Source organism: Gavia stellata, chromosome 7, assembly GCF_030936135.1.
Source record: "Gavia stellata isolate bGavSte3 chromosome 7, bGavSte3.hap2, whole genome shotgun sequence".
Taxonomy (NCBI): Eukaryota; Metazoa; Chordata; class Aves; order Gaviiformes; family Gaviidae; genus Gavia; species Gavia stellata.
The window spans coordinates 25094623-25122501 of record NC_082600.1 but is presented as its reverse complement, the minus strand read 5'-3'; the positions used below and the strand labels follow the sequence as shown (position 1 = coordinate 25122501).

At 40.8% G+C, this 27879-nt stretch overlaps 1 protein-coding gene across 4 annotated transcripts in view; it reads left to right on the top strand.

Annotated features, from left to right (window-relative positions):
- NRXN3 (neurexin 3) overlaps positions 1-27879 on the top strand; it is a 983888-nt gene that overhangs the window by 217271 nt on the left and 738738 nt on the right. For 3 of the 4 annotated variants that reach the window (XM_059819968.1, XM_059819967.1, XM_059819969.1), the window contains 2 exons: positions 88-389; positions 7516-7677. In XM_059819968.1, the coding sequence (XP_059675951.1) occupies positions 88-389; positions 7516-7677 (464 nt within the window). Of the gene's footprint in view, positions 1-87; positions 390-7515; positions 7678-27879 lie in introns of those variants that run through there. The other variant, XM_059819970.1, reaches the window with a different exon arrangement.

Sequence of the window (27879 nt, the reverse complement as noted above, 5' to 3'; positions counted from 1 at the left end):
TGTGGGATTGCTTAGAAATTTCATGGCAACCTTAAATCTCTTCTTGGCTGACTGCTGAACAGTTCTTTTTTTTGCCTTTTTTTCCAGCGCGAGATGAGAACATGGCCACTTTCCGTGGTTCTGAATACCTTTGCTATGACCTGTCGCAAAACCCCATCCAGAGCAGCAGCGATGAGATCACTCTCTCCTTCAAGACATGGCAACGCAACGGGCTCATTCTGCACACTGGCAAGTCAGCTGATTATGTCAACCTGGCCCTGAAAGACGGTGCGGTCTCGTTGGTCATTAACCTGGGGTCTGGGGCCTTCGAGGCCATTGTGGAGCCAGTCAATGGCAAGTTCAATGACAACGCATGGCACGACGTTAAGGTGACACGCAACCTGCGGCAGGTAATGGTGAGGGGGAGAAAATGCTGGGGAAAATTTTGTTCTGTTTTATTGGGACGGCCAGATGGGAGAGAGTAATCGAGAAATGGGGATGCTCAGTGGAATAGCTAGAGTTTCTCCACCTTTTCTGGATTTTGATATCTAAAGGATAGTGAAAAAACATCAGTTGATGGGAGTTTATCCCTGTTGTGGTATCTTCATTTCCACTTTGTTAATTTTATGTTTTTTCCAGTTTGATTTGATAATAAAAACTTGTGACATTACTTTCATCTCCCTTTTCCTTTTCTCTTTTTCTCTTCTCCCTTTTTTATTTTATTATTTCCTTAATTATGATACAATCTTATCAGTAATATTCTTGTTGCATTTAATTACTGTGGGAACAGAGTCTTTTTCCAACAGCCAATGCTCTACACGTCTCTCCTTTTTCTTTCAGTTTTGTTAATTGGTTTAACCATTGCCATGATGTCATAATTCTAATTCTGGAAATCTTTTGTTTTTCCTTTCATTTTTCTTTTCTTTTGTGTGTGCATGTGAGTGTGCAGGTATGCAGGCTGGTGGGTACATGTGTAATTATTTTAACTTTATAGCTTTGGAATTAATTGGCTGGAGTCTTTCTGAGTCTTCTTGATTCTCTGTTCTTTTTTTCTTCTTTTTGATTTTTACCCTTTCTTTCTATAATGAGATTCGACTTTATTTCTTGTGTCTCTGCCTATGAGACTCTTCTGTTGGCTGTGAGGACTGGAAAAGTGGAAGGATCAAAAAAGCCAAGCAAACCCAGATCAATCCAGCACCCTACAATTCCACTCTGGAAAAGTTTTTCTGATTTTACCACTGTAATTTTGCACATCTGCATGCTGCTTTTCTAAGCAGACAACTCTATCAGGTGACGTATTGGTACTAGGCTAGTCCTAAAATCCTGAAGCCTTCCTCATGAAATATAATTTCAGACATAAATAGATAAGATAAAATTAAATAACCTTGCTCTGAAAGCTGGTGAATATATCAAGTCACTAAGGCCCATCCGCTGCATGATAAATGAGGTTTACACTGTGAATAGGAGCTATTTGGTTTCTTGCTGATTGATAGAGGCAGCCGAAATAGCTTGTAAACTAAGATTTTAAAATCGATTTGTGAAAACAATATGATCTGTTTATTTGCTCATGAATGTGAATATTAACACAGCCCTTAATAGTTTTATTTACGTTTATACAATGTCGTTTGCTGAGAAAACATCTTTTGTGGTAACATTTTACAGTAGCTAAGATAAAATGTATCTGTGAGTATAGGACAATCAGTGCCAGGGATCAGAAACAGTCTATTAGTAGGTGTCAGTGGATAATTTATCTACTATGGGGATTTTGCATCTTTCTTTTAAATATCTGGGTTTGGGGCTGAAGATATTTATTTGTCTTTCCCATGTGAATCGCTGTATTTCCACATGCTCAGGATGTCTTGGACTTTGAAGACAAATCTGTCATCAAACTTCCATGAGACTGTAGGGTTCTTACTTATGGCAATATGAGTCTGTTTTCAATAGTTTATATGCAGATGCAAATTTAATTTCTTATGCAGTGGATGAGTCTTGATGATCCTATTCTGTTCAAATGTTCCCATCAGTCCAGTAGAGGGAAATGTACTAACTGGTTGAGGTTTGTCAGTCTGGAAGGGTCAGAATATATGGCTTTTATTTGATGTGTTTTTTTTATTTTAGATGGTCTCAGAATGGCTGGTCTCTGACTATCTCAGTATAGCTTAGTGGTAGGTTTAGTTAATCATACTTATTATTTTTGTCAGAAATCAGTTTTCAACGGGAAAATATGCCTGAAGAAAAATGCATCCTTGCTTCATGCCAGGATTGGTTTGGATCTTGAAGAAGCAGAAAGTGAGGAAGGGTTGTAGACAAAACTGTGGATGGGAAGTTCTCACTTTGTTTTCCTGATCTTTCAGCTAGTGATTTTTTATTTATTTTATGGGTCCATGGTTAAATGGAAATATGTCTATGCCTCTTCGTCTTTGATTAGACCAGGACAGTGCTTTGGCAATTATTAGAAAGCAGGTGAGTCTGTTGCCAGTCAAGCAGCACCGCAAATTTTTAATCTTCCTGATCTATTCACTATGGACGTTTTCTTGTGATCCTGAATTATTAAAGGGTCCAACCTGACTGTGCAAGATAGAGGATGTTTTAATAAGATGGCTGTGCTCTTTCCAAAGAAAGGCTACTCTTAAAATCAAATCAAAAATAAGTAGCAGAGGTGATTTGGGGTCCAATTCTATAGATATGTGTGACAGAATACAGTTCAACCAATAAATGTCAATAAGGCTGGAATTTTTTTGAGTCATCTCTTCCCTGAATACTTCCATTTTAACTTCTGATCAAGTTCAGTCTCAAAATTAAGACATTGACCCAGAACCTAAAACTTCCCAGAAACTGGAATAGATGAGGCCTTGAGGAGAAGCAATCCTGCTAGTCCTGAAAGTTGTCATTCAAAAATTACTGGTAAGTTCAACCACAGTTTTCAACAAGGAGAAACCTTGAGTTCTGCAGCCTTCCTGTCAGGTCCTGTGCATTCTTACTTTTAATTGACATTAGTAGGGATGAAGAAGTCTTAAAACCCTTCAATCTTCATGATAAAGAGTTTGGTAAAGATTGAAAACTTGAATGACTAATAACTAATTAATACCGGCTATGGACATTTTTCAGGACACAACTAAGAATGGTCACTCTATATCTTGACCTTATAAATGCCTCATTTAACAACAACAAAAAAAAAAGATAAAGACCCCATTCTAATTAAAGCACAGGATGAAGGAGTTTTGTTTTTCTCCATTCTGACAGCAGCTTCCAGCAGCTGATGTCTCCTGGTTTTGTCTGTGTGTACATGAGAGTTTCTCTATCTGTAAAATACTTAACCATTTTTCATACAGGCTATGACCTTATGAAGTCCTTTGAGATCTTCATATAGAAGATGTAATAAAGGACAAAGATAACTTATCATTTATAAAATTATACATTTTGTCCTTTATTGCATCCAATATAATTTTGTATATCCTAAATAATTTTGTATGTAAGAAATTATCTACTCTGCATCGTTCCTGATATAAATTCAGCTGTAAAGTTGCAGCGTAATATAGGTCACTTGGAAGTCTTGTTTCCAGCTGTGTTCATGTTTCCTCAAAAAAACCCCACCCCAAAACCAAACAAAAAACCCCAACAAAAACCATTGCCCCTGAATATTGAAGCTTTGTAAGGAAATCAGTAGCCTCCTTGTAACTGGTTGAAAACATTGCACTGGAGATAAATATATTTCTCTTTAAAATGAACTTAAAAAAAAAAATATTTCAAAATTCCAACAATACTATCCAAAGCTAAAACAATTCCAGGTAAATGGGTGTCAGCAGCTTCAGGATGACATCTAGTCTTTTCCTCTGCTCTTTTTGGGGTTGGGAGAAGGGGGAGGAGGATTTGCATAATTTTTTGGTTGTTCCTAGAATTAGAGCAGAACTTTAAATAGCTGGACTTTTGCCCAGTACTTTTTGGAATTGTTAAATGTTTTGTAGCTAGGCTAGGAAAGTACTAAGTGCTGCTTTTTTTTTTAGATCAAATGACTATCAGCAGTTAATCTCCTTAGAGACAAACTAAGTGAACCCACAGATTCCCTTGAGTAGTGATTGTTAATGTCAAAGCAAATCTCCTTGTTTATTTATCTTATTATTTCAGTTAAAACTAATCCCTCTTTCTGCCTTGTGAGAAACCTTTACTAGAAATAGGATCATGGCTGTATTTTACCAAGGCTTTCAGAGCATGTTTGGGGCAGTGTGGTCGGGTGGGAGGAGGAGGAGCGGAGGAGACTGAAAGTCAGACTTCCTGTGTCTGTCTTCAGGTCTGCTGCTAACATTTGGTCTCATTTTTAGCATGCTCTTCCCCCCCGTTCCATAATCCAGCTCCCTTGTTTGTAAAAATGGATTTACTAACACAACATACCACTGAGAGTGAGGCTTCCTTGACGAAGAATTCAGGAGTTTGCGCTTGTTATACCCAAGTACAGGATATTGTTATTTCATTCCCATAGACAAATAAAATAGGCTTGGGGCATTATGTTCAATGCCATGAAGTTTTCACAAACTTATTTCCTTTGTCAATGCACAGCACTCTTGAAATTTGCAAGCAGATATTTTTTTACATGAGGTAGCATAGATCTTGCTTGTGTAATTTAGGATAGTTCTTGCCAACTTCAATCACACTGGAACAAGGACTTGGAGCCTCCACGGGCTGTACTTCCCCATTAACACTGAAGCTAGTCACCTTGCAAAATCTGCTATAAAGATCTTGAGTTCCCCAGCTGCTAAAAAGCAAACAAGAACTTCATGAGGTTCAAGTAGGTCCAAACAGTTGGCATCTGCATGCCTTGGGAGGGATTAACAAAGCATCTGCAAAGTTCTGCTAAACCCAACTAGGTGAACTGACTGGTGAATTCTCCTAGCTCCTCCGTAATATAGATGCAGTATAACAGGAGAGTCACTAAATCTTGTCAATCTTCTGTCTTCAACCTTCACACAAGCCACACAATTCTTCCTACACAATTCCTTGACACATTTCTTCCTACAGTAGGGGAGGTTCAACTCCAAACTCTTAGATGACAGAAGCGAGCTACAGGCAAACACCCAAGCACAGGCTTCTCCTGAAAGTCACAAACTCACCTGCTGTAAAGAAACCTGCAGACTGGGAAACTTGGAAGGAAGACTCAGAGTCTTGGACTCATCTTCATCTGTATCCTCCAGCCAAAGGAAAATTGGCCTGCTTGTGATACTCTGCAACACTTGAGGGTAGTGAGACTTGGAAGAGGAGCAGGAGGAATGTAGGTGGGTGGTGGTGGGTAGAAGGAAGTCATGGTTAGGTTTGTGCTGAAGGGGTGAACTGTGTACTGTGCATCTACATCTCTGAGGGTAAGGTTCTTTTTTGAGGGAAGCACCTTGATGGGCATTTGAAGAGTAAGTATTGCACTGTTTTAACTTTGCTTCAGTCCTGGATAATGTGTATGAGGGTTGAAGTAAATGGCTAATAGCAGGGTGGGAAGATTAGGCAGCACCCTTCTTTACACTCTAGATGGCATGGTTCCCAGTAGAGTCCCGGTCATATTGTCTTCTTTCTCACTTTGTGTGTCTCAGGTGCCCCACACCTTTTTTTGAAAGACTAACACTAGACCATTCATGCAATGTGTCATTTTTACTAACCAACTAATGTACTAACACCCTAACGACTCATCTTTGCTTTTAGTTATTTTAATTAACAATCGTTCTGTTCACGATTTTTTAATTTCCTTTCTTCCCCCTTTTCCGCAAAGCACTCAGGCATTGGACACGCTATGGTAAACAAACTACATTGTCTGGTAGATATCATTCTTATTGTCTCTTTTTTTGGGTTTGCCGTGTGTTACCTGCCTTTTCCTCCCCCTACCCCCTCTTTTTCCCCCCTCCTTTATACTTACTTCTTCCTTTAATTTTATTTTAATTTCATTGAAAGCCCTTTTTTTCCTCCTTTTTTTTTTTCTTCTTCTTTTTTAATGGAAAAATGAACAACAAAAGCAACTAACACAGCTCTTCTGGAAATGGGGTTTGGACATTTCTTTCACTGTTTTCTTGACCACCCTCTTTAGTTCTTCTTTTCCATTCCAGTGATAAATTGTTGGGGTTTTTGTCCCTTCCTTTTGAGTTTAGCTTTCTCTATTTTGCTTTGGTTTTCCTCTTGCTTTTTTTCCCCTTTTGGTTTTTGTTTTTTACACTGAAGGTTTCTAGATCAGAACCATTGCAGGGCCTCTAGTCCGTGGTGGTGAAGGCTCTCTTTTTCTCTCATCCTTTTGTTGTGGCAACGGCTATTACAGGCAAACTGGCCGGAGTTGTCCTCTTTCTTCTGATTTCCCCCCACTTCCCTCCCTCCTCTTTCTCTCCTCCTCTTTCCTCTTGCTCTCTCTCTCACTTTCTCTCTTTCTCTGACCTCTACCTGCCGTGGCCGACAGGAGCTCAGCCGGTTGTTTGTTTCAGTACACACTCTGCATGGCATGTCCACGTCTGGTGACTCGCCCGTCTCCTCCTGGCCTCCATCTATTTTCCTCCATCTTCCCTTTAAACCACTAACAACATCTAAGCAAAACACATCAAATTCACTTGCTCCTCTCCCTCCCTCTCCTTCTGTCCCTGTTCACCCTCCATGTGTTTGGGGTTAGAGGTTTTGGGGACATTTCTGTTTGGTTTTGAGTTTTTTGATTATTATGGGGTTCGTTTGGTATTTTTATTTTTGATTGCATGCAAGTGTGAAATAGTTTTCTCTCTCTCTCCTTCTCCCTCCCTCTCTCTCTCTTTTCTCTCTTTTTTCCTGTCATCTTTTTGGGCTCCAGATATATTGGCATGACACGTCAAAGTGCAGTGTGTGCACGCTTTGTGTTTTCTTTCTTCCTCATCTCTGCTTCTCTCACACTTGTTGGTGTGTGGTTGATTTATTTTGATTTATTTTATTTTTATTTATTTATTATTTATATTTTGGTTATGAGTTAGTTTGTAAAATATAATTTTTCTTTTTTATTTTTTTTTTGTGGTGGGTGGTGGGTGTGTGTCTCTCTAGGTACATGGCATGCACATCCATAATGTATTGAAAGTGAGATCCCTCCCCCCCCCTCCCCGAATGCATGTTCGTCAGTGTGCCGTGAGCAAAAGAAACATAAAAAAAAAAATACCAACCTCGTCTTCATTGTGGTTTTTTTTTTTACTAACAACCATAACTAACTGTAATCATTAAAATAAATACTAATTAATCATAAAATCAGCTAATATGAGAAATCTCTTTCAAGGACAGTTCCATTTTCTGGCCTGAATAGATGGAAAGCATCTCAATGGGTAGACTGCTGGGTCAGCCTGACAGTGCTGATACACCAGAAAGGGGAGAAGCAGATGCTGGAGCATTTCCATTGTGGGTGAAGCAGACCAGAAAATGGAGCTTGGCTGAACTAAAAAAATACATACCAAATCTCAACAAAATCCTTAATAAAACTGACATAAACATATAGGGGAGGTAACTTGTTGCATTCAGGATTTTAAGGTCATTGCTGGGATTTTCTTTGTTGTGTCCCTCGAACAGGTGACAATCTCTGTGGATGGCATCCTTACCACCACGGGCTATACGCAGGAGGACTACACCATGCTGGGCTCGGATGACTTCTTTTACGTGGGAGGGAGCCCCAGTACTGCTGATTTACCTGGCTCTCCAGTAAGCAACAACTTCATGGGCTGCCTCAAAGAGGTAACTATTTCAAATTAATTTTTGTTTCTGTGCTTTTGGTTTCTCAAAGTCATCGCTCTTTCCTGCCTTTCATTACACACTCAATGTCTTTCCCTGATGCTGAATTTTACGCTGATACTGCAAGAGGTCTGTAAGGATAAACTCATCATTCAGCTGGACAGAAGGCATCAACTGCAAAACTCATGAGCTTATGGTCAGAATCAGACTTCTAGTGCTTGGATTGCAGAAAAATTACCCATGGTAGTGGGAGAGGTGTCTTCTGTAAGCTGTTAACCATTCAGAAGAAAGCATTACAATCTTATAGGTACTGAGGCAATGACCATTAAAAAAAAGGTAAATGGCCTTTGATTACTAAGCAGCATTTTTGGGTGAAAAAATCACAATCAGAAGCTTATTTAGGATATTTTTTTAAGGTCTTGGATTTCACCTGGGAATATAGTTAGTTGTCAATTTTTCAGGAAGATACAGAGTTAGAGTAAACTGGAAAAATGAAAGTTGAAGGTAGCATAAAAAATATATGTGCAAATTATGTGAGGAGAATGCAGCATGAGGGTATAATGGAGATGCGGCAATAATGTGATGGGTGGACTTGAAGTGTACTGTGTTGGTAAGTCCATGCAGCAGGGTTGCTGCATTGGTCTGGAATACTTAGCTGGCTTCCCAAACCATGTTGGCTCACGCTGACTGGCTGCCCTTTTGTCGTAGTTAATCCACAACTTTGAGAAAATCCACACAAGGGTAATAGAGATTGGACTGTCTGGCTAGGAGCAGGAACCAGAAGAGTGTTCCTTGGGGTGGAGGGGGGGGAAAAAAGATTTTAAAAAAAAAAAAAAAAGTTGATGCCTCGGCCCAAATCTGAAACTTGGTGCAGTTGTTGTTTGGGTGTTATGCTCTGCAGTCAGCTTTTGTCTTCTTTCCTATCTCTTCTAATAGAATTTATGATGATCAGTGTGTTTAATGGTGATGCAGATATTGACACCTCCAAAATGTGTTACAGAAAGCTTACAAGCTAAGTTTTCTGTCAGCTTCCTAGCTAGCCTGGAATAAGAGTTTGTTGCAAGAGTTTTCTCCCTAATGTTGTGATTCTGTACTAATACTGTTTTTCACAGGGTGTGGCTGGGTGGGTCTAATTTTATTTGTAGCCCAGAGGGTTGTCATAATATCCTCTTTATATGAACATTTAATATCAGAGGGAAGGCAGAGCTGAGTTTTCATACAGGATTCATGGAAACAGCGATGCTGAGCTAGATGTTGCTCTGTGGCTGTAACTGCCTGACATGTTACCATCCTACTGATGCTCAACTCATGGTGTCAGGGGTTGTATTTTATGTGCCAGTCCTTTGATGTGAGTGATGGCTGTCAGAGTCTGGAGCTGCTCTCCTGCCTGACCTCTGGATTAGTTAAGGGGATGCACATATGCTGGAAAAGAGCATGTGAGCATCTTACATAGGAAATGAAACTTGCCCTGCTGAATACAAACTATCATACAGAAATCAAATCCTTCTGTTTTCATCTCTAGAACCTTGGGCCTGATTTTCACAGGCACTGAACATCCCAGTTTGATTGAAATCAAGAGGAGATAGAGCTTCTTAGTGTCTCTTTAAATCAGGATCTTAATTTTATTTATGGATGCTATGAATGTAACACTTAGCAGAGGCCTTTTTTATACGTGTTTAAGTTAAGCCAATGGAGTAGAGAAAGCAGTGACAAGAAAATCTTCAGCAGCTTTATTATTTGTATAATTATTTGTATTCTATTAGCTTGCACAATGTGCTAAGACCCTCTTACATAGCTGTCCCAGGCTCCTAATGCTCTGTGAGAAGAAAAATCCAAGCAACCACTTAAAAATGAGAGGAAGAGGAAGAAAACAGATAATCAGAATGTGCTTTGTAATCTTCACTTGACTAGGCAGTGACAAGAGATGTGTATGAGCAGCTGTCTCGACTTAGACTGGTGTTGACTGGGCTTGAGCTATAGTCTGCTTAATAGCAACTTGCTCTTAGTAGTGGCCCAGTAATGCTTTCAGCTGCTGTGAAAATGTGTCCAAAATGTACCTTGCCTGGCTTCTGAGGATGAATCCAGTATACACGATTCACTAAACATAACTGTACTGCAGGGTTGTCAGGGGATGCACCTGGAAATAGGATGAATGGAGAAATGTAATATTTCAAAAGGATGTTTGCATGTCCATTCTGTCATTCCTCCAGACCCTTTAGGCCGACAGATGAGTTACCGCGGGTATCACTAGGAAGTGTAAGGAAGCTGATCCGTTATGCTTTTCCTCAGTTCAGGTTTTGGCAAGTGTAGGTGATGGGGAACTGCGATTAATGGAGAAGAGCAGCCCTAGATGACTGTCACAATCCTGACAAAATCCATAAGTGCTGCTGTAACACCAATACCTGCATAGAGCAGGGTCTGAGCAGAACTGATAGCCTATATAGTGGAGCTTTGGACGACTTGAGCAGAAAATAGTTTGCCTTGTGAAATTCCTCCCAGGGTCAGTTTCCTCTTCTTTCCTTTGCTAGGGATGAAAACACTGATGGCAAAGGTAGTAGGACTGACCTGGAATTAGAGGATGGTTCTTTTGAATGTTTTCTTTATGTTTACTTCTGAAATGCCAGGGTATATCTGTGCAATGCAATGCAATGCAGCATGGTATGAAAGAAACCTGAGCTGGCTCGAGAAAGCTAGAATGCCTCTGGGGATCAGCCCCTTGGGGCAGCCAGCTTTGATCCTTGAAGAGGCAGAACCGGGTTAGTGCAGTGCTTGTGTGCCTATAATGTTTCTGGTTCCAGAACTGGCTGTAGGGAACTTTACTTGGCTCTCTGCATAGCATGGCAGTGTATTTCATAAATCAGTCCCTATAGGTTATGTTTTAAAGTTTTTTTTCTTTGTGGCCAAGAAGAATGCTTAGTCTCTCATCAGCCAGTACTGTAGGATCTTGAGCTTTTAAGAAAAATATTTTAAGCTAAGAAAATTAGACAAAGGGTTAGGATAGACCGTAATAGCAAATAATGTTCCTTTCAGTTCATGCTTTCTGGCAGAGCAATGCTCTTTTTTCCTACCAAAGTCCTAGCTATGTAATCGCCTGTTCCCAGAGACAGCATATCCCGAGTGGATTGCATTGCTGTTTGTAATGGTGAAGAACACCCTGCCAAATACTGTACTTATCTCTTGAAGGTGTTAAAGCAGAATGGTCTATTCCTACTCCTTTGCATTCGCTGAAGACTTCCTCTAGGGATGTCTCACTTTCCTAGGAAGGCAAAGGGACTGATGCAGGTTTTGGGGTGAAACTTTCAGCCTTCCCCCTGTAATTTCTCTTATTTCATCTGGGCTGTGTCAGCCTCACAGTACAGCAATCAAACTGCTCACATGGTAGCTAAGAGGGCTCCTTGAGTGGAGCATTGTCTTCCCACTTCCTCTGAGATTACATGCAGGTGCTGAAGTGCAGTGGGGCAGAGTGCCTAATGACCCCCTCTGCCCCTTTGCAGCTGGGAAGGACTTCTCCACTCAGCTGGGGATGATGGTAGGGGGTGCGGCAGCTCTGGCAGGATAGTTAGAGTCTAAGCCTTGACTAGGAGGAACTGGAGTGTCTAAGAATGTGTTCCTGGCAAGCAACTAAGGGTCTCAGAGCTTCTCTGCAGTATCTAAATAAGCTGTGGTGAAGGTAACCATGTTTTCTTTGAATTGTCTGAGCTAATGTTTCCTCCTTTCACTACAGAATAGATTCTCCTGCCTCTTCTTTTCCTTGTGGCTACAGGTTCTGACTGAAGAGATTCCACAAAGTTGCTAGCAGTAATATACCTAAATCATAAATCCAAAGTGCTGAATGTGTAGTTTAGGTTGGGTTTTTTCCTCCAATTTAAACAGAATTAAAGATGACCCAATGTCTGGTAGCACTGTTTGTTTTACATTTCTCTGTAGCAATCCTGGTAGTGTTGCAGTATATCTGATGCTGTAAAGAGGGAGCAAGACTGGAAAATAGAAGTAACTTTTTCTATAAAAATTTTAAAAGGCACTATATTCAAATAAGGCAGTATGTAGACATCAAACATGGACATTGCATGAAATCTAAGGCTTTCTGGACCTTCAGTCTTAAGATAAATTGTTCTAGAGGAGGAAACCAGATATAGAGATGGGATAGGAGGAGGTACAGAAGTGCATCTGAGGCAAGTGAGCAGAAATGTTTTTTTAATGGGTGTCAGGGAAGGAGTGACAGTGCTTTAAGAGTCAGTGAATGGATAAACAGGGAGAAGCACTGCCTGAAGGTGGAAAGGGAAAAGGATCCCTTAATATTTTTGAGAGACACCCATATGGCCAGAAGGAGGTAGGACAAGAAGGTAATGACAAACAGCTATGTTTTGCATGACTGGAGAGTCTCAGGGATGATATTCCAGTAATCAGGGATGGAGGTGGAGAGTAGCTGGGTGGGAAATTTAGCTGTGTAAGCAAACAGGGAAAACTGGATTTCAATCTCTGATCACTAGGGAAGGGAGAGAATCGGCATATTTCCTAGGATATATTAGGGAGCCAGACGTTAAAATTTGATTTATTTGGAGCAGTACTTAGATGGTACAGATGGAGGTGCTTTAGAAGAGCCTAAGGTGGTCCCTAGAGAATGGATGTGCATGAGAGAATTTATGAAATCTTCACATTTTTCTATCAATGCTTTATTAAAATATCAATTTTGAAAAATGTTGATTGGTACTAACAGCTTGATGGAAGCAGTGAGTTTTGCATATGGGCGGAACATGGCAGAAATTATTGCAGGGGTCAGGCACCATCTGGCTGTGATGGAAGAAAGCTGTGAAAGCTTAGATCATTTCTGCTTGCAATTTAACTGCTAGGAGCCAGATTTCCAAATGGTTCATGAGTGTGCCCAGTTGCTGTATGTACATCTCGGATGCTGTCTGTAAGCCAGCTCTTTTTCAGGTCTATTTGCATGTGTAATGATGATGTGATTTCTGTTTGGGGATGATTTTTTCTGGTTGGAGTGTCACACTGGGGAGGACCCTGAAGGTGCAGATAGAAGGCCTAAAACACAGAGGCAGAGAAAAACAGCCTGAGTGTGAAGAGGGTGAACAGAGGAAGTTGCAGTTGTAAAAGCCCCTCCCTAACAGGGAGACCAGATAGCCCAAAAGCATTTGGGTGCCCAAGATCCCCTTTCAGAGCAGCATTTTAGCAGAGCCCCAAGAATGCATAAGAGGAGATGGCGAGTCAGGAAGCAACAGTGTAAGGGATTTCACTGATGGGCTGCGGAGGACGAAGTTACCACATGAATGGCATTAATTGCCCACACATGTTGGTTTGACACTGCTGCTCCAGCTGCTGTATTGTCTTTGGACCAGTCTGTTTCCTATCTGTATTACTTAGTGAATTTAATATTTGAAAAAGAATGAGAGGGGCTAGTGGTACTGCATAGAAGCAGACAAAGCATGGCCAAAAGTCTCCCATTACTATTCTCTGCCAGAGCATCCCAAATAGCCCTGATGATGATGACCCTGGTTCCTAAACTTCCCGATACAGAGGCCTGTGAAGTTTTTGGTTGCTCCTCATTCTTAAATTTCCAATTGCATTACTGCTGCAGTGGTGGATCAGCCTACTGCTGCAACTCTAGGCTGTGTGTGTCAAGAGTCAAGAATGTCTATGCATTTTCTCTGTGCATCTGCAGAGCATCCAGCACAAGGTCTTTGTCATGTTTTTGAGTGCCGTTGTTGTAGAAGCATAACAACATAGTGGCTTGGGAGACGCTGGCCAACATTTTGAGCAGCTCCTGCTGAAATTCATGAAGGGAATAAGAAAAAACATATTTCTGGAAAGATTTAATTTGGAGGTGGGAATGGAGACACTTGGAAACTGCGAGCAATGTGATACAAGACAAGATGCTGAGAGAATCCTGAACAGACCAATAGATGGGGAGGGGAAGATGATTGTATTTTCTAATCAAGTAATGCTTATAAGCTTAGTTCCTGGACTTGTTTGCATTTGGTATTTCTATATTAGCTCAGAGTCAGAAGAGGTATATGGTTGTTCATTTGGGCAATAGAACATTTCCCAGGCTGCCTGCTGGCTGCCAACACACGTTGGATGCTTGGGCATGAATCCTGCAAGACTTTGTGGTACACAGTGACGAATACCTTGTGCTTTCTGGTATGAGCATGGGGCATGACATGAAGCCAAGGTGAGCAAGAGGGTCTCTGAACTGAGCATCTGAAAGCTGAAGCAGCTTGCCACTCTATCTCTGGGCTTTTTGACAGCACTGAAAAAAAGCAACGTTTTGAGGAGGATTGTTTTTAAACAAATGTTTTTATCTTACTAGAGGAACTTCTGTTGCCCTGCGAGACCTCTGCTGTGCTGCCAGGAAGGAGTGGCGTTATGCCTCCTTTGTTTTGCATGCCTATATGTTTACATGTGCACACCATCCTATAACCATAAAAGAATGGATCATGCCAGTCTCTTTTCTGACGAACTAATACCTCTTCTCTCATGAACTCAGTACTGCTACAGTGAAATTTACCCTACACATGAGTGTAGAAGAAAATCTATAATACCACTTATGTCAAACTAGGCATAAGTCAGTCTTCTGTGGTTTGTGGTCCCAACACTAACATTTAGGAGAGTGATGAAAGTCAGCCTCTCTGGAGAAGGCACTTGGTTCAGTTGATTTTGCTAGTGGCTTTTTTAGGGAATTATTTAGCAAGGATGGGAGAAAAGAGGAATGTTTGTTCTGTGAACCAAAGGCAAGGCAGTCATTCCAACACAAAAAGTCTACGCCCGTACTGTGAGGCAGGGAGTGAAGAAAGAGGATGCAGATTTCTATGCAGTGTCTATGAATCATGGGAGATGAAAGGTCAGAGGTGAGCTTTTGTGATGCAGATGGAGCATGCAGAGAGGAAAGCATCCTGTGGTACAGTAATGCAATGTCAACATTTTACAATTAATTCATCGGAAAGAGTTTAGGCATAAAGGAACAAATTACCTAGCAGTCCCAGTAGTCTCTGAGCTTGTTCCTATTTAATACTCTTTTGAGTGAATTCCCTTAACTTTTCCCACTTCTTAAACACCAAGAAAGTAGAATATCCCAGACTGAGAATTCCCAGAAGAAACTCAGATCAGAATGTCCCAGTCAGTTTGACATGACAAATGAATAACTTTGATTTTGGAGTGTATTTGTATAGTGTCTGATGTTCTTTTTTTAAATTGTAATTCTTGTGAATGGCAAGGATCTCACACAGAAATCCAATGGTATAGCGTTTGATGGACTGTGACCATATACTTAGTAAATACATGTACTAAAATTATAATTCATAATGATGAATAATATTACCTCATAGGACCCTTCGTCTGAAGAGTTTAGTAGGTGGTTTTTTCAAAGGAGCCTCAGGGATTTTGACTTCTTTCAAACCATCAGCTAAAATACGGTACCAAAGGGTGTATATGTCATTATCCTCTTCCTTCAAATGCTGCAACTGAAGCTCAGATGTGATGTGGCTTGGTCAATGTCATACAGCCTGCCACTGGTAAAGCAATAGATAAAAGAGAGACGTCCTACCTATTGCTCCATCTCTTTTTCTTGCTCTTCCTCCTGGCAGGGACAGCCTATGTTTTCAGTACAGTGTAAGAGTCACAACTGACTGCTGTTCTTACTGGAGAACACTAGATGTTCCTGGAATTACTGCAACCTTGTTTCTCTGGGGAATTTTCTTCTTTACCAGTAATATTTACCAATTTCCTGTTTTACCCTTGATTTCTTTATACATTCCTGTCAAGCTGACAAAGGAATGAGTGTAAAAAACAAACTTGGGAAGATTGCACAGGGCGTATATAGGTTACATCAAAAGTGTATCTTTACTTGCCAGCTGAACTGTTGCTGATGGGTGTGAAATGCCCCCCTACTTTCTCTTAAGAGTCAGCTCAGGTGAGGAAATGAAGGAAAAATCCAGAGCAGACCCTACTCCCAAGCAATCTAAGTAGCTGAGTTTGAGGCTGGGGACTGTTCAAATGAAGATCAGTCCTGAACAAACAGTTGGTGTTGCAGCTCATTTTTGAATGTGAGCAAGATCTGATGGGCATTTCTCTGCTTTGTGCTGTTTCTGTTGGATTTCAGCCCAAGATACTAGGAATCGCATCATAAGTGCAGTGTATCTTAGGAGACTTCTTCCATGTCTGACCAGAATGGGAAATGATCTTCCAGTTATGGATCCTGTTAAAACTTAACCTTCTACTAGATTTGGGGAGACTCTTGAAGTACATGTCACTCTGCACATTCCAGAGGTTAATATTTAACTTTCTCATGTTCTCACATTTTTAGTAAGGATTAATGGCCTGGCTCACAGGAACTAAAATCAGTAGTCTTGTCAAGTGTATTAGTCTGTTGCCAGTGCTGCAGCTTTGCTTTAGCTAGGGAGTTATTCAAAGCCTCTTAGCCCTTACCTACCCTACAGAAGAAAGGTTTCTGCTAGCATTATTGCCTTGCCTCATGCATGACACAGAAAAGGACTTTGTCAGCTTGGCTTATTTGCATCCATAGCAAGAGTTTTGCTAGCATGATATTGGATGAGTGTTTGTTGCAAAATTACATAAACTAACCTCAATTACTGATTGATCTCTTTCATCAAATGTTTCTGACCACATAGAAAGTGGAAGAGTAATGTACTCATGACATGTCTGTAGAAAATTTCCTCATGACCTGTCTGTATATCCATGGAAAGTATTCCTGTTAAGCAGGAAAACAATTTGAAATTGCCTTGTGAATTTAGTCTTTAGTGAAGGAATTTGAGTATGAAAATGAAGTACTAGAATTATTTTTCAATTAGTAAAACATGTGAGATGGAAAGACAGGAGCTGAAGTTTCAGCTGACTGTGGTACGGGAGATGGAAGAGATGTTATTTTATCATCTGTGTACTGAGACGTTCACTAGGCTCCTAAAATTTTTTCTTTAGTGAAATTCATATCGCAAAGGCTCTAAAATCCTACAGCCATAATGAACCAAGAAGTACAAACTCTTTTGGTTTTTTTTTCATAGCTCTGTCCAAAAATCAAACAAATATAGGTTCTAGTTAAGATCCCATTTATTACAGTACAGTATCTTGTTCTCTGGAACTCTTATCGGTAGGCAGACACCACCTTGCAGGTGTTCTAGGCCAGCCCCAGTGCACACATTTTGTTGAGGGATTAATTTAAAGGATAATCCACATATCAACAGTTCAGTGGCATTGAACTCCTAAAGTTACTGCACTCTTAAAAAGTTTACAAAAGTAATTAATGGCTAAAGTCTGATTAATAAAGTATAAAGTATATATGTAGATTGAGCATACATTTTAAAGCAAACATTGATGAGCAAACATAGATACTGAAACTTTCTATGAAGAAGGTGTAAGAGGCATCTTTTTGCAGGGCTGTTTGAACTGTGTATTGCCACCATGCTCATAAGATAAAGAGAATCCATGGAGCTTGAACAAAGTGTGGTCTAACCCAGACTAACTTTCTCCAGCTGCCAGTGGAACAGGTACCTAGGGAGGAAATCAGCAGCAGAGTTTGGTGTCACCACTGGGCAGTGTAGCCAGCAGGCTGATGTGTTGCACCAGTAATAAAGCACTGCACTGAATCACGACTGAGCCATCTGCATGTGACCCTCAATCCTAGTGCTACAGCCATCTGTGCTTGCTTTGCAGCAGGACCATCAGGAGTGGGCTTTTCTTTCCTGCATAATGAACCTGACTCCTGCTGAGCTTTTGTACCTGCAAGGGGTGTGCCATGTGCTGTTGTTCAGAAAATGAGAGTGTTTACAGGTGTAGAACTATATTCACATAGGCAAATTCAGAAAATGTAATGGGGACTGGAGCAGTACAACCTGTGCTTTGGGCATATAATAAAGGTAATTGGTAACCCAGGCCCTAAAGAATGGAAATATTAAAGCAACAGTCCTTGCACACATATGTGGTCTAATCCATCTCCATTCAAGAATGAGCAAACTAAGACAGGATACAGAGTATTGATGGACAAACATAGCTGAGTCCAAAGTCATCACCAGAGCAGTGGTGTGATACTCACGGAGGTTACTGTGGCAAGGATTTCTGGCTGTTTTTTTCTTACTCCATTAGCCAAATGTGGTTCCATCCTAATGGATGCTGTGTTCTTAATTTTGGCTGTCCAAAGCCTGATGCTCTCAGCTTATGATGAAAGTAAATGAGCTTCTTTTGCTTTGCTTGGCTTTGTAGTTCACTGAGCTTAGTACACTCTTGGTTTGGGTGAATAATGAGGAGAAATAGGAGATAGACTTTTATTTGTTGCTCCTTATATTGCATTAAAAAGATTGCTAAGGATCAATCTTATAATGTCAGATAGAAATACGGACAAGAGTAGTTTTGGAGAGTCAGGACCTGCCATATGCTAATATTAATAAAATTACAGGAGAGAGAGAAGTTGCAAAACTGTGCTGTTTATGTACATGTGTATAAAACAGACACTTTCAGCCTAGGAGTGAGTGGGATGCTCATCACCAAGGAAGGCAGAGACAATGTACTTACTTTTTTGGCATGTAGGGTTTGAAGGCTTGGTAGGCAGAGACTTAATAAAATGGAGCGTGCAGAGCTTAATGTATTCTCCAGTGCTATGATATGCCCTCTGACTCTTGACATAGCTGTAATAGTGATGAGAGAAGCACCTTTCCTTCTGTATTTGAGTACTTGCTCCAAGTGCAAGAATTAAAAGGACTCTGCTCCCTGCTTAACTGTGTCCCCCAACACATTTTCTTTTAATGAAACCAGTTATGCTTCTTTTGAAAATATCTGCTACCTTTACCAGCAGGAAAAGGCACCACTGGGTTTGAGGCTAGAACTTCTTCTAACTTAACCCCATTTCAGTCTGACTTTGGGACCATTAGTGAGTCCTTAGCCTTCTCGGTAATTATTTTTTCTCCTGTTAGTCTTTTAATTTTATTGTAGTCTTCAAATATGGAGGTGCCCAGCAGCAAATATTACACTCTAGCTGTGCTTTCAGGTAGGTTGTGGTCATTCAATCGTGGTGTGCCAAGTGCTGGATCTAAATTTTTAGAGCTTTAATTAGAGGGTTTTTTTTTGCTGTTGTAGCTTATTTCCCACTTGACAAGTGTCATCTCTTTGGGAGCAGCAGTCACTGTATAAATCTTTTTGCCTGACCCTGATGGCTAGACTATTGCTAGGAAGTGTGCATGTGTGCGCATGTGTATTGTGAGTGATGGGGAAAGACTGAGCTACTGCTACCCACCACAAAAAAACAGGCTGCTGCAGCTGCCAACAAGGGAGGCAAGAAAGGATGATGAGGTTTGAATGTTGAGCGGGTGGGCTGACGACTCCTCCCAGGTCCACCACTCCTCTGTAGCAGTGAGCCAGCTAGCTGTCAAGTGTGAGTAGGACAGGAGGAGGCAGGCAACTAATGGGCAGCATTTGTCACTTGAACTGCATGGAAAAGGCAGTGGGCTTGATATGATACAACCAGATTTTGTATTGTCTCTGATTTTCTTTCTGTTCTAAGCCTTTGTCATTGCCACTCTCTGGCTTTGGTCTACTCCTGTTGATGTTGTCTGTTGCACTGAATATCTCTGCTTTGGGATTGTTTTCTCTCCCTCTTTCCTTCAAACTGCACAGGCAGAATTAATTTAGTTCAGAATTAACAGTGGATGTATCTAGATTTCTAAGCAATTCAATGGGAATAATATAGGTATATGGAAAGATGCAATTTAAGCTCTGAATTGCTTATCACAAGGTTTTATACTCTTTGAGCTATAGTTCCGTAAGTGGAGATGTTAGAAAAAGTAATATCAAAACTTAAAGATGAGTTAGGGTCTGCCCCTGCTTCTTGTAGCTATGTAGGCATAGATGTAGTAGCACAATGAGATGAATAGTGTTTATTTTAACAGGTCTTAGGGGAACATCAGGAGGATTGCTGTATTGCATACTGTGAATGCTGGTGAATTCACATTGCCAGAAGGGGGAAAACTCAAATGCTCCTACTTCCTAAGCACAAATCTTAGCACTTAACACTTCAGGGAGAGCATCAGTTATCTGTGAGCTGCATCGGGTTGATGACACTGAACAGTAACAACTGCATCCAGGAAAGTGGTGATGCGTGGTGTGCAAGTCACCAAGCTCCTCTGGCCAGAGTGCAAGGGACTGAGAGGTGGTGTTTCAGTTCTAGCACCCCAAGAGGTAACTGTGAGTGATGCCAGCAAAGCTTTCTTCTTATATCAATGTTAGCAAGCCGAGGGAACACAGAGGTTTGGGAATGGTGGCAGAGATGAAAAATGGCGTTTAGAAATGAGGCTTGAGAATGGCATAATCATTCCTGTTAAATCTGTGCCTTTCTTTATTATTATTAGCCATTTTAAGTGGAATGGGTTTTGCATCTAGAACAAGTCTCTGAACAGATGATTAATGGTTTTATCTGTAATAACTTTAAATTTTATGGAACCCTGCTAGGAGTCCACATCTGGTAAGCCAAGCTATTTAAAGCTGTGTTAATTCTGTTAATTGCTCTACGTTTATTTGGATTGCTGGCACCTGCGGGCTTTAGGATAATGTGTGTGTGGGGATATATTCTCTCCCTCTTTCTAGCTGAGAAAAATGGAGAGGACCATTTCCTCAGCTAAGAACAGCAACCTTGGCAGAACATCCTGGTTGGATTGGTTGTCCTTGAGATTTCCCTCTTTTACTACAGCTGAATGCAGTGAGATGCCAGCAAGAATGCCAAATGCCAGCAAGATGTTCTCTTGATTGGGGCAGGAGGTAGGCAGATAATCTGCTTTTGCATGCACTTGCCATCATCAGGCAGTAGCAGCAACAAGGAATGCAGCCAGTGATTTTTAGAAGGCTGATCAGGTCCATCCCCTTCTGATCCTGCTTCTCAGCTGCCTTCCAGTGTTCATTTTCCAGTTTGGTTTTGGTTGTGAAGTGCTCCAGTAGGTTTCAAGCCCTGAACAGATGTGAAGATAAGTATGCTGATGCTTCCTCAACTTTTGTCAAAGAAAAGATCTGGCAGTGGAATTCAGAACATTTGAGGTTACTAAAATATTGCTGTGAAATGCTAGGAGGGCAGCACAGTTGTTTTCATGTTTGCAGCTGGATTGGACAAACCACTGGAACAATCTGGACCACGCTCTGATGACAAACTTTTTCCCAGTCTTTTGTGCTTGTATCTCTGGGAAGATCCTCGCATGGGCAGCAAAATGGGGAAGCAAAGGGTTTCACTCGCATTGTTAACTGCTGACTTAAAAGTGCAGCAGATCCTGTAAGGCTTGGTACTTGGTGGGTTTTAGCTAATATGAGCTCAATATGGCTGTTACCTGACTGGGCAGGAGAAGAGGTGGCTATTCTGGTTTACGTAGGTGCCAGTTTTCTCTCAGTCCTCCGATATGGGTTTCAGTCTACACTTGGGAATAAAAACAGTCAACTTTGGCAATGCTAGGACATCTTCCCAACAAATCAGATGATTAATTAAGAAGATCTCTTCACACTCTGTTACTTGTTTTATGGCTGTCTTCAAAACCACAGTTTTTCTTGAGAAGACCAGTGAGATGCTAGGGTGAAATCTGTCATCCTGATACTGATGATCTGACCACAGTTAGGTTTCTGCAGCTGCCCTATAACCCTTTATGGCCACTGACTAAATGTAATGGTAGTTGTGGCCTCCCAAAGGAGCTTCCTACCCAAAGGAGGGGCTGTCACATCTCCCATCTCAAAGGTGTAAAGAACTGTAAGGAAAACCACCTGTAGCACAGGGGAAAGCTTTCTTAAGAGTTTGACAAACCATGATCCTTGTGACTTGTCGCTCTTGAAGGACAAGACTGCTGTGTTTGTCATCTTTCTCAAGTAGAAGCTGTCACTGGGGATGTCCAGTTCATTTATTCTATTCAGGTAATGGTTAAACAATCAATTGCAATATTAAAACTGGTTACAAAGCAAAGCTTAAGAAAAGTATATGCTGTTCTCATATTTAAGAATAGGTTCTTCCTCTGCAGCTTCAGTGTTCAGCTAACCAGGCAAACTGTCAACTGAGCACTTTTCTCCATTTCCCTGGTTTATATTCCAAGGCTGATTTGTCCTGAAGTTGCCTTCATCTGAGGTAACAAGAACACTGAATGCCTCCATTCTCCTTTACCCAAGCTTGGTGTGCCTGCTTTTCTCTCCTTGTCTGAGTTTGCTTCCTATTAGTCATGACTGCACACTAGGATATCACATAGGAATGCAGTGTTGTCGCTTCCTCCCTCTTCTCCATTTTTTTTAATATGTATTTCTAGCATGTTCTCTTAATTAGCATATGCTTAGCTCTTCTGGCTTCAGGCTAGTTTTCCTGTTTACAGCCCCTGTGACACATTTTGTTGGAACTTCACAAATCATATATCACAGGAGAAATTAATTATGCATGTAACTTATTAGGTTAATAACTTTCATCTCATTGTGAGCTTCACATAAAGTCTATACGTTACACATTAATAATTCAAATGACAGCTTTGACATTGAATGCATTTTCTAAATCACTTCTTCTACCCCTTCTTAGGAGTTTTGGGTCTGTGTGGAAACCACAGCTGGTTTTTAAAACCTTGATTCCAGTTCTGTTTCCCCATTCCTCCTGGAGTCTGGATTTGCCCATGCATCCAGCAGAGGAGGGCAAATAAGTGTTGGTATCCCCTTTGGTTTTGCAACTGGAGCTTATGGGAAAGACTTCGTTTGTATGAGGACACCTTTTGGTAAGAATCATAGAATGGTTTGGGTTGGAAGGGACCTTTAAAGGTCATCTAGTCCAACCCCCCTGCAATGAGCAGGGACATCTTCAACCAGATCAGATTGCTCAAAGCCCTGTCCAACCTGGTCTTGAATGTTTCCAGGGGTGGGATATCTACTACTTCTCTAGGTAACCTGTTCCGGTATTTCACTGCCCTCATTGTAAAAAATGTCTTCCTTATATCTAGTCTAAATCTACCCTCTTTTAGTTTAAAACCATTACCCCTTGTCCTATCACAACAGGCCCTAATAAAAAGTTTGTCCCCATCTTTCTTATAAACCCCCTTCAGGTACTGAAAGGCTGCAGTAAGGTGTCCCCAGAGCCTTCTTTTCTCTAGGCGGAACAACCCCAAGTCTCTCAGCCTTTCCTCACAGGAGAGGTGTTCCATCCCTCTGACCATTTTTGTGGCCCTCCTCTGGACCCGCTCCAACAGCTCCATGTCTTTCCTGCACTGAGGACTCCAGAGCTGGACGCAGTACTCCAGGTGGGGTCTCACCAGAGCAGAGTATAGAGGGGTAGAATCACCTCCCTAGACCTGCTGGCCACCCTTCTTTAGATGCAGCCCAGGATACGGTTGTCTTTCTGGGCTGCGAGCACATATTGTCAGCTCATGTCCAGCTTTTCATCTAGCAGTACCCTCAAGTCCTTCTCCGCACAGCTGCTCTCAAACCCTTCATCCCCCAGCCTGTATTGATACCAGGGGTTGCCCCGACCCAGGTGCAGGACCTTGCACTTGGCCCTGTTGAACCTCATCAGGTTCACATGGGCCTACTTCTTGAGTTTGTTCAGGTCCCTCTGGATGGCATCCCATCCCTCAGGTGTGTCAACCGCACCACTCAGCTTGGTGTCATCTGCAAACTTGCTGAGGGTGCACTTGATCCCACTGTCTATGTCATTGATGAAGATATTAAACAGTACTGGTCCCACTATAGAACCCTGAGGGACACCACTCATCACTGATCTCCATCTGGGCCTTGAGCTATTGACCACTACCCTCTGGATGCAACCATCCAACCAATTCCTTGTCCACTGAATAGTCCACCCATCAAATCCATATCTCTCCAATTTAGAGAGAAGGATGTATCAAAGGCCTATATCTGAAAACCGCGTCCTCAAATACCCAGGCAAGTCTAACAGAGTAGCTGTGTAGCAATACTCCCCTAAAACCATTTCACAGATTCCACTTATTTGGAGTGCAGCAGATGAACTTTGATGGTGGTGCCAAGGACTTATGAATAGTATTGGCATTGTATTTTGACTGCGGCAACCAGGAGCTTCCTTGGATTTATTGAGGCCCCAGTAAGTGTGTAGACAAGAGAGTTTTGGTAAATGTAGCCTACCTTTCAAAAGTCTTTCAGTGAGGTGACTTGCCAAAAGGCTCTTCAAGAATTAAAAAAGCAATGGGCAAAGAACAAGGTCCCTGCACAGAGGAAGAACTGGCTGGAAGGTAAAAAACAGAATGTAGGACTAAACACACAGTTTTCTCATGGAAGGCCCCAGTGGAGAAGACCTCTGGGATCCATGCTGAAGTTTGAAGATTCATTAGTAGAATTATAAATGGAAAGGGATGTGGATGGAGAAGGCATACATTTTGCTGAGAATATGACAGTATTCAGGTGAGGACTGTCTGTAGAACTGCAGAGGAGGACCTAGTAATGCTGAATGACTGGACAAAGAATTGGCAGATTAAATTAAATGTGTGTAAATAAAAATTGAGGTATATATATTGGGAAGGAGGGAAAATAATCCCAATTTTCCATATGCAATGATGGGCTTTGGGTTGATTCTGATGTTTTAGTAAAGAATTCTTTGAAAATATTTGCTCGGTGGTCAATATTGGTCAAATAAGTACATCTAGTGTTAGAAATTTTTAGGAAGGGAATAGGGAACAATACAGAAAATATAATGATGTCATTAAATAAAACCGCACTGGACACTGTCATTTTGTCCTTTTAATCTCAGAAAGGTGAGAAGGGCAACAAAGATCATGAAAGGTCATGAGAGAGAGTTCTATACAAGGAATGGCCAAACAGACTATGGCTCTTCATAACAGAACTGACAGAGAAAGGATACGATAGTGGGACATAAAATCATGTGTAATGTGTGAGAGGAATCAAAGGGAACTGTCATTCAGTTTCTTTTCAAATAGAGGGAATAAGTGGCATCAAAAGACAAAGGCAGGGCAAGTTTCAGAACAAACAAGAAGAAATATGACAGCAATTAAAATCATGAAAATCCTTGCCATGAGATGTTATTGTGGCTGGAAAAACTCACAGAAAAGAAATCCTTGATTGTATTTGAAATACAAAGACATCAGCTTCTGCGTGCAGAGTCTCCCAGCCCCAAATAAGTGGACTCTGAAATTTTTTTAGGGGAGTATTGCTACACAGCTGCTCTGTTAGACTTGCCTGGGTATTTGAGGAGGCGGTTTTCAGATACAGGATGCTGATCCAACGTAATATGGAGGATTTTATGTTTAAGTATTTCCTGGTGCGGCTACACCGTTTCTAGGCTCACTGTAGTATTTTCAAGTAGATATTCCATCTGCTTTGCCTTATATTAACTACAATGTGCTGCAACCCATCAGAGGCCATGATACACATAACCTCTTCATTGCAAGTATTACATAGCAAGGTAATGTTCCTGAAGGCTTGCACATAGCTGAGGGGGAAGGCAGCTGAGCAGGTTTCAGCCAACCTTCTTTCACCGTTAGTAATTATTAAGGCCCCCAAAACAATTGATCCAAAATGAGGATATTAACAAGCAGAGTTGTAAAACTGCCTCTGAGCTGTGTTGCAAAGGCATCTGCCTTTCAGTACTGAGTGATCTTTCCATGTATGGAATTGGGATTTCTGTAAAGGCTTGGAGGGACCATGTCCAGTAGGGAAATATCTCCAGATCAGTATGGGCTGCGGTACCAGCAGACAGCTCCCAAAACTTGGGGATCCTTCCAACCAGGACTAATGTTCACGTTGTGATTATGTGTATTTCTTTCCCTGTGGCTGTAACTGTGGAAGTAAATGTTAAGAAGGTTTATTACTACCCATCTGGGCCCTTTTTCTGAGCGCTGAATCGACGTGGGGTTGTCTTTTACAGGAGACTTAAAAAGCAAGGAGCATTTTTCTTACTGCCTCAAAAAGGTGGACTGGTGCTGTGTAAAAAAGGGATGAAAAGAGAGTACTCTACTAGGACAAACTCCAAAAATCACGGATATTAGAAATAGTAAACACTTATCAGGTCACCTTGTCCACCTTCTCCTGCCAGGAGTGCCATTGTTCCCTTCGATGTATTAACTTGGAAGCATTTCTACAAAGAGCCGTTTGCCATGGGACTGTGCTTGTCATTTTCTGTGCTCGGTTTGCTGCTGCTAAAGATGTCTTAAGGACAAGTAAGACTTCTCCTTGCACCTGGGTTTCTTTGCATTTTGGGTACTGGAGACATAACAATAAAAATAGATAAAAATAAAACGCAACTAAAATGCAAAGAATTATTATTTAGAGAATGAGATGTATTAGTGCTATTTAGTTAATTAATTACTGACTTCCTCAACTAAGAGATCATGAGAAAAACTGTCAAAAGTTATCCAACAGACAAGTGACAGGATCAGGAATAGAAACCAGAAACTGTAACTCCTCATTTGTTGCTCAACTCAGTAGAAAACAAATGCCTGCTACTCAAAGTGAATCTGCAGTCATCTGTCCTTTTGCTAATTGAGTGATTTGTGGCATGTAAGGGTTTCAAAATGTTGGAGACTTTTAAGACCAAAAGAACTACCGTACCCAGCTAGCTCAGCCTTCTGTCAATTATCTAATTATCCCCACTTACACATAGTTTCAGAGTGTTCACGAGCAAGAAACATAAAGTCTCAGTTTATCCTACTTCCCCCACATTAAATCTAATAATTTTGAGGCTCTTTTGGGGACTTAACCAGTGTTTTAACCAGTCTTGGTGTGAATGCATTACTTTCCTTGGTAAGTCGTTGTGATGTTTAATTGCCCCCTCCTTTAAAAAGAAATTTGGCTTTATATCTATTTGGAATTTGCCTGACAATAGCTCCCAAATGTTGATTCTTGTGATGCAGTTTTCTACTTGAACAAAGATGCTTCAGAAATCCAGTGTTTTTCCCTTATTTGCTATAATCTAGTCCCTTCTTTATCTGTCTTTTGAAAAACTAAACAGATGGAGTTCCTTGTCTTTTACTGTAAGGCATTTAATCTAGTTCTCAAATCATGTTGAAGCTACTTGATGTATTCTTCACAATTTTTTAGAGTCCTTTCTTTAAGAAAATGTAGATATTAGAATTATACCTAGGGTTTAAGTGCATATTGTACCAATGCTACATATTGTTTATTCTAGTCATATACCCTGAGACTGAACTGGCTCTTTTGGCCATAGCACTTTACTGGAAGCTCACACTTTCTCCTCCAATGTTTCCTAAATTGTTTTCAAAGTCACAGCTTTGCAGAGTACAGCTCCCCCATGGCTTCCCCTTCCTGTTTTTGTAGTTCATGGCCTGTCTTCCATGTTCATAAGCTCATGTGTTTTAGTATTCAACTGTTTTAAAACTTGCTTGGATTGAAAGGGCCTGGACTTCCACGCTCTATGAATCACTCTGTATGACTGCTCTGTCTTTAAAGTTATTTAGTGCTCTGCCAAACTTTCTGTTACCTTCAAGTATTAACTCCAGCACTTTTTATATTTACTTCTAGGTAATTGATAAAATATTTAATACTTCTGCATCAAATATGGATCCTTATGGTGCATTAGAAATACATCTTTTCAGTAATGATACCCACTGACAACTACTTTTTGAGTTTTGTCAGCCGAGGACTATCTATCTAATATTATGTCCTGTTTTGTTCTTATATGCTGTTAATTTAAGCAGAGCTGTCTTTTGGTGTTCAGTCAATTGCCTTAAAAAATGTTTCACCTGTGCCTTTACCATTGTCATTCAAATGATATCATGTTTGTTTGACAGAAACTCCTTTTACACAGGAAGGTCTAATGACATTAAGTATTGTATTCCTATCCTTTAATGGTTTTTTGCTTAACTTCGGAGAGAAACTCTTGTGCTATTTCCTCCAGGGTTGATGTCTTCTGCAGGCTAAACCTTTCTACAGTTATACATCCTGTCCTGTCTGACTTTTAAAAACATTCACCCAACATTATAATTCTTTTATTCTTCTGTTATGTTTCTGCTATTCCAAGATTAAAAATAAACCTCAATGGATCAGAAATCTCCTCATTCAGCTCTTTTAAGACTTTGAAACAGGTGACCGAGGTCTGTGAAATTAAAAATAAATCATATTTATTCCTGGTAGCTGATCAACATCCTCTTTTATTCTCATGGATTGCAAAATACTTTGTCATCCTCTTGTGATATAAGCACTATGCTCTTCACGTATTTGTATCTGGCAGAGAAAAAAATGTTTGTTGCATAC